The sequence below is a fragment of the Ranitomeya imitator genome, chromosome 2, assembly GCF_032444005.1.
Source record: "Ranitomeya imitator isolate aRanImi1 chromosome 2, aRanImi1.pri, whole genome shotgun sequence".
Lineage (NCBI taxonomy): Eukaryota > Metazoa > Chordata > Amphibia > Anura > Dendrobatidae > Ranitomeya > Ranitomeya imitator.
In genome coordinates this window covers 770,738,866-770,745,419 of record NC_091283.1, presented here as the reverse complement: position 1 = coordinate 770,745,419, position 6,554 = coordinate 770,738,866, and the positions used below count along the sequence as shown (strand labels likewise).

Below are 6,554 nucleotides of genomic sequence, written 5' to 3'. Positions count from 1 at the left end.
ATGTCCAAAAAAATATATGGGTCCTTTGCAGCCAAATAATTGTCTGTAGCAGAAGCTGCATTTGAGATTGCTGCTCTTGGGCCCCTTTGCGACTGCACTGGTTGCTCCGATGGTACATCCATCCCTGCAGGATTCATTCAGTTACAAGTCTAGAGCTAGAAGATGAAATGATCTCTAAAGACTAAAAGTTAAAAATGACAAGTGTCCTTTGTATTTTAGGCAAAAAAATCACAACTTACAGACTTATGTAAACATTTTATTTTTTTGCTATATTCTAAGCTCTAATAACTCAAAATCTAATTTGTCCATTTTATCTGCTGATTTCTATAAATGACATTGATGGCAAACAAAAAATAGGTAAAAAAAATAGGTAGCAGAGACTAACGATAGAAGAGGAGAACGGCTGCTTCATTGATCTCCTTGGTGGTACTCCATCCATCATGTGTTCCATAACCATTCCAGTCAAAGGCTGCAAAGTCTCCGCACTGTCTGGGGAGTCCTTCTGGGATGAAACCACCGCCTCCAATGCAGTGCTGAAAGCATATGTAAGAAGAATAAAAAACTGCTATTTGCTGTGTATATGCCACAACTTTAAAGGCAAGCTTCAGTCAATTCATGTTGCCCAAACCCTAAGGCTACTATCACACTGGCGTTTTTTTTAATCCGTCATAATGTGTCGTTTTGCAGAAAAAACGCATCCTGCAAAAGTGCTTGCAGGATGCGTTTTTTCCCCATAGACTTCTATTGACGACGCATTTGCGACGGATTGCCACACTTCGCATCCGTCTTGCGACGGATGCGTCGTGCTTTGGCGGACCGTCGGGAGAAAAAAACTCTACATGTAACGTTTTTTTCTCCTGACGGACCGCTTTTTCCGACCGCGCATGCGCGGCCGGAACTCCGCCCCCACCTCCCCGCACCTTACAATGGGGCAGCGGATGCGCCGGAAAAATGCATCCGCTGCACCCATTGTGCAATGCAGCAAACGCTAGCGTCGGAATCTCTCCCCGACACATTGCGACGGGGAGATTCCGACGCTAGTGTGAAAGAAGCCTAAGCCCCATGAATCAGAGCCATGCTGCACAGATGTAACCAGGTATGTTTTACTTTGAAATGCTACGGGGTTTCATAGAAACATTTTTTTGAAGAATTGGCAGAAGATCATTGGAAGAAATTAGATCACGCTAGCCGACTTCTCCTCGCACTCTTTTAGTTGATTGACAGGTCTCTCACATGTGTGTACATCGGGAGTGACTGATCAATTAACTAGAGCGGGGCAGGGAAAAACTAGTGCAGTGCTGCGCCGGACTAGTCAGGTAGTCAGGTCTCTCCCTATGTTCCCCAATCGGGTCGTCAAACTATATTTTCTGAAGTGAAGGAACATTTCATAGAAAGACATACAGTACCATTCTCCATCATGCATTCCTTTCTATACATACACATACAGTGCCATGTAAAAGTTTGGTTTGTGCACCCCTGGTCAAAATTACTGCTATTGTAAACAGTTAAACAAGTTGAAGATGAAATGATCTCTAAAGACTAAAAGTTAAAAATGACAAATGTCCTTTGTATTTTAGGCAAAAATAAAATATATTGTTTTTTTTAATTTTAAGAATTACAAAAAGGAAAATGGGCCGTTGCAAAAGTTGATTTGAGATTTGTGGGCTCAGATAACTTTGACGAAGGTTTCAGACCTAAATAAGCCTGATAGGGTTGTTCGCTATCATCGTTTGAAAAGGACTGGTGATGCAAATTTCCAGACTCCATAAAAACCCTGCCTCCTCTAACCTTGTGCCAAAAAACAGCAGCCATGGGTTTTTAAAAGCAGCTGCCTAGCACTCTGAAAATTAAAATGGTGGAGGCCCACAAAGCAGGAGAAGGCTATAAGAAGATGGCAAAGCGGTTCCAAGTTGCCCTTTGCTCAGTTCAAAATGTAATTAAAAAATGTCAGTTAACAGGAACAGTGAGAGAGGGTCAAGAGAAGGTTACGATGAGGTTCAAAAAGAACTCCTTGTGTATGAAGGAGAAAAAAAACATGCAATACGATGCGCACACCTAGAAGTCTATATGACTTCTTCATCAGGAAATTACCACAATGTCTTTGTGGTAATTTCCTGATGAAGAGGTCATATAGACCATGAAACGCATTGAATAAACCACCAAAGTTTTTCATTATATCTGAATTTGTATCATTATGGCAGCGCGGATTTAATCCACAAACAGTCCTTTTATAACGTCTAATATTTAAATAGATGCAAGTAAAGAAGCTGCGGAGACACCATCACGTGTTTCTCGACGCAAGCAGTGAATAGCCAGGCCTTTCCCCGGGAAGGAACAACCACGGGAAGGGCAGCATCCTATGAAAGAAAGCCACCTATGCCAAGCATGGTATCCATCCACAGACAGCTGTTTCGGGGGTTTTGCCCCTCATCAGTGTGGAGTAGGAATCTGGCTATTAGGAGCAGTGCCTAGTAAAAAGGCTATAAAGGCACAGATGATTGGCCTCGGGGAGACCAAAACATCCAACACCGCGGAGACACCATCACGTGATGGTGTCTCCGCGGTGTTGGATGTTTTTGTCTCCCCGAGGCCAATCATCTGTGCCTTTATAATATTTAAATAGCACTTATCGTAGTCTTCTCTGATCCTCATCCACACAAAGTCTGATGGGAGTTGGAATACCGGCAACAGGCGGCATGGTGTCCTCAGATGGATCAAAAACAAAATCACGGTCCAGCTTCTAGCGGCAAAGGGCGGTCACCGCTTTTGCCTGCTGAGACCGTAGTCCATAATTCTGTACAGCCGAAGTGGGGATCGCTACAAGAGTCTCTGTCCAACACGGGTGCTCCTGTGCGTCTATCAGAAATGGTGAACACACTTTAGGGTCCTGCTTCTCCGTGCGAGCTCTGCGCTCTGCTTAGCCGGGCATGCGGTGCTCTGCACACTGTTTCAACGGAGCGTTCACACAAGTTCTGGCGGGGCAAGTCTCCGCACTGCCTCTGTAACTGTGGAGCTCACCGCCGGCGGGAAACTGAACGCTCTTTCCCACGCTTCCTGCTCACTGACCGGCTTAGCCATGACCCCTCTCCCGGGGTCTTTTCCCTCGGCAACACTGAATGCAGCCTCAACAGTTCCAGACCCGGCAAAATGCAGGCACCCACAGCTCGGTCTGCCTCCTTACACAGCCAGGCTCTGATTGACTGTGGTTTGGGCAGCATGAATCAAATGACTGGTTCTCTTTAATCAGTGTTATTAAGGATTTAAAGGGAACCTGTCACCCCCAAAATCGAAGATGAGCTAAGCCCACAACCATCAGGGGCTTATCTACAGCATTCTGTAATGCTGTAGATAAGCCCCCAATGTATCCTGAAAGATGAGAAAAAGAGGTTAGATTATACTCACCCAGGGGCGGTCCCGCTGCGGTCCGGTCCGATGGGCATCGCAGTCCGGTTCGGGGCCTCCCATCTTCTTATGATGACGTCCTCTTCTTGTATTCATGCTCCGGATCAGGCGTACTTTGTGTGCCCTGTTGAGGGCAGAGCAAAGTACTGCAGTGCACAGGCGCTGGGAAAGATCAGAGGCCCAGCGCCTGCGCACTGCAGTACTTTGCTCTGCCCTCAACAGGGCAGACAAAGTACTCATGCGTCGGAGCCACAGCTTGAAGACAAGAAGAGGACGTCATCCTATGAAGATGGGAGGCCCCGGACCGGACTGCGACGCCCATCGGATTGGACCGCCCCCAGGTGAGTATAATCTAACCTCTTTTTCTTATCTTTCAGGATACATCGGGGGCTTATCTACAGCATTACAGAATGCTGTAGATAAGCCCCTGATGCTGGTGGGCTTAGCTCATCTTCGATTTTGGGGGTGACAGGTTCCATTTAAAGGGGCTGTGACAAGATTGTCAGTTACTCCTGCTATAATTTACTGATCATTTGAGGTTCAACTTCTGAAACTCTCATGATCCCGAGAACGGGACGCAGCAGAGCCCCATCTTATTAGAGTGGAAGTTGTGTATGCACCTCCACTCCATTTATTGTCTATGGGACTATCGGACACAACTGACAACAGAGCTCAGTTATTTCTGGCAGACCCCTACAGAATGAATAATTATGCAAGGGGTAGAGAGAGGTAGAGTCAGCTCAGCGTTCATGTAAAGGCTAGATGTCATCTTGTGTCTCGTACGGAACAGCTCTGGGTGCAGACAGAAGGATTCCAGTGAGATGGTGTGATCAAGGTACAGTGGGGCAAAAAAGTATTTAGTCAGTCAGCAATAGTGCAAGTTCCACCACTTAAAAAGATGAGAGGCGTCTGTAATTTACATCATAGGTAGACCTCAACTATGGGAGACAAACAGAGGAAAAAAAAAACAGAAAATCACATTGTCTGTTTTTTTATCATTTTATTTGCATATTATGGTGGAAAATAAGTATTTGGTCAGAAACAAACAATCAAGATTTCTGGCTCTCACAGACCTGTAACTTCTTCTTTAAGAGTCTCCTCTTTCCTCCACTCATTACCTGTAGTAATGGCACCTGTTTAAACTTGTTATCAGTATAAAAAGACACCTGTGCACACCCTCAAACAGTCTGACTCCAAACTCCACTATGGTGAAGACCAAAGAGCTGTCAAAGGACACCAGAAATAAAATTGTAGCCCTGCACCAGGCTGGGAAGACTGAATCTGCAATAGCCAACCAGCTTGGAGTGAAGAAATCAACAGTGGGAGCAATGATTAGAAAATGGAAGACATACAAGACCACTGATAATCTCCCTCGATCTGGGGCTCCACGCAAATTCCCACCCCGTGGGGTCAGAATGATCACAAGAACGGTGAGCAAAAATCCCAGAACCATGCGGGGGGACCTAGTGAATGAACTGCAGAGAGCTGGGACCAATGTAACAAGGCCTTCCATAAGTAACACACTACGCCACCATGGACTCAGATCCTGCAGTGCCAGACGTGTCCCACTGCTTAAGCCAGTACATGTCCGGGCCCGTCTGAAGTTTGCTAGAGAGCATTTGGATGATCCAGAGGAGTTTTGGGAGAATGTCCTATGGTCTGATGAAACCAAACTGGAACTGTTTGGTAGAATCACAACTTGTCGTGCTTGGAGGAAAAAGAATACTGAGTTGCATCCATCAAACACCATACCTACTGTAAACCATGGTGGTGGAAACATCATGGTTTGGGGCTGTTTCTCTGCAAAGGGGCCAGGACGACTGATCCGGGTACATGAAAGAATGAATGGGGCCATGTATCGTGAGATTTTGAGTGCAAACCTCCTTCCATCAGCAAGGGCATTGAAGATGAAACGTGGCTGGGTCTTTCAACATGACAATGATCCAAAGCACACCGCCAGGGCAACGAAGGAGTGGCTTCGTAAGAAGCATTTCAAGGTCCTGGAGTGGCCTAGCCAGTCTCCAGCTCTCAACCCTATAGAAAACCTTTGGAGGGAGTTGAAAGTCCGTGTTGCCAAGCGAAAAGCCAAAAACATCACTGCTCTAGAGGAGATCTGCATGGAGGAATGGGCCAACATACCAACAACAGTGTGTGGCAACCTTGTGAAGACTTACAGAAAACGTTTGACCTCTGTCATTGCCAACAAAGGATATATTACAAAGTATTGAGATGAAATTTTGTTTCTGACCAAATACTTATTTTCCACCATAATATGTAAATAAAATGATAAAAAAAACAGACAATGTGATTTTCTGTTTTTTTTTTTCTCAGTTTGCCTCCCATAGTTGAGGTCTACCTATGATGTAAATTACAGACGTCTCTCATCTTTTTAAGTGGTGGAACTTGTACTATTGCTGACTGACTAAATACTTTTTTGCCCCACTGTAAGTAAAATCCACGTTTATTAATTCATTTTAAAAGCAAGTTAACGTTCACAACGTCCAGCAGCTTGGATAATAGACCTACGAGTTTTAGCAGTTGCTAGCCTTACTCATTGTATAGCATCTCGTGCTAAGCCTTAATTATATACAAATCATAAAAAACACATGTGTGTCTCAAACCAGTGAGAATTAAGCAGTCAAGGAGAATCACCTGAAATCATTAAAGAACAAAAAACAAGGTGGATGGGATAGGGCAATAAAAAGACAAGATCTAATAGATTGTCTTTTCTTGCAAAAAAAATTTTGTTCACACTTTAACCCCTTCACGCCGCAGCCATTTTTAATTTTTTTTTTTTTTTTTACGCTACCCTTCTTCCCAGAGCCATAACTTTTTTCTGACAGTATGGACATGTGAGGACTTATTTTTTGTGGGACGAGTTGTAGTTTTGAACTACACCATTGGTTTTACCATGTCTTGTACTGGAAAACGTGAAAAAAAATTCCAAGTGCAGTGAAATTGCAAAAAAAGTGCAATTCCACAAATGTTTTTCGTTTTTTTTTTTTACTATGTTCACCAAATGCTAAAATTGACCTGCCATTATGATTCTCCAGGTCATTACAAGTTTGCAAATACCAAATATGTATAGATTCTTTTTTTTTATTTAAGTGGTGAAAAAAAATCCAAAGTTCTGATCTGAAGCTGGTTGAGGG

General features: G+C 44.1%; 1 protein-coding gene across 2 annotated transcripts in view; it reads right to left on the bottom strand.

Moving 5' to 3' along the window:
- Positions 1–240: 240 nt before the first annotated feature.
- The window catches only part of LOC138665724 (intelectin-1-like), an 81,915-nt gene continuing 75,601 nt past the window's right edge, over positions 241–6,554 (bottom strand). Inside the window, exon 8 of one of the 2 annotated variants that reach the window (XM_069753471.1) lies at positions 241–533. In XM_069753471.1, coding sequence (XP_069609572.1) covers positions 381–533 — 153 coding nt within the window. In that variant the 3' untranslated portion in view covers positions 241–380. The remainder of the gene's footprint in view (positions 534–6,554) is intronic. The other variant, XM_069753472.1, reaches the window with a different exon arrangement.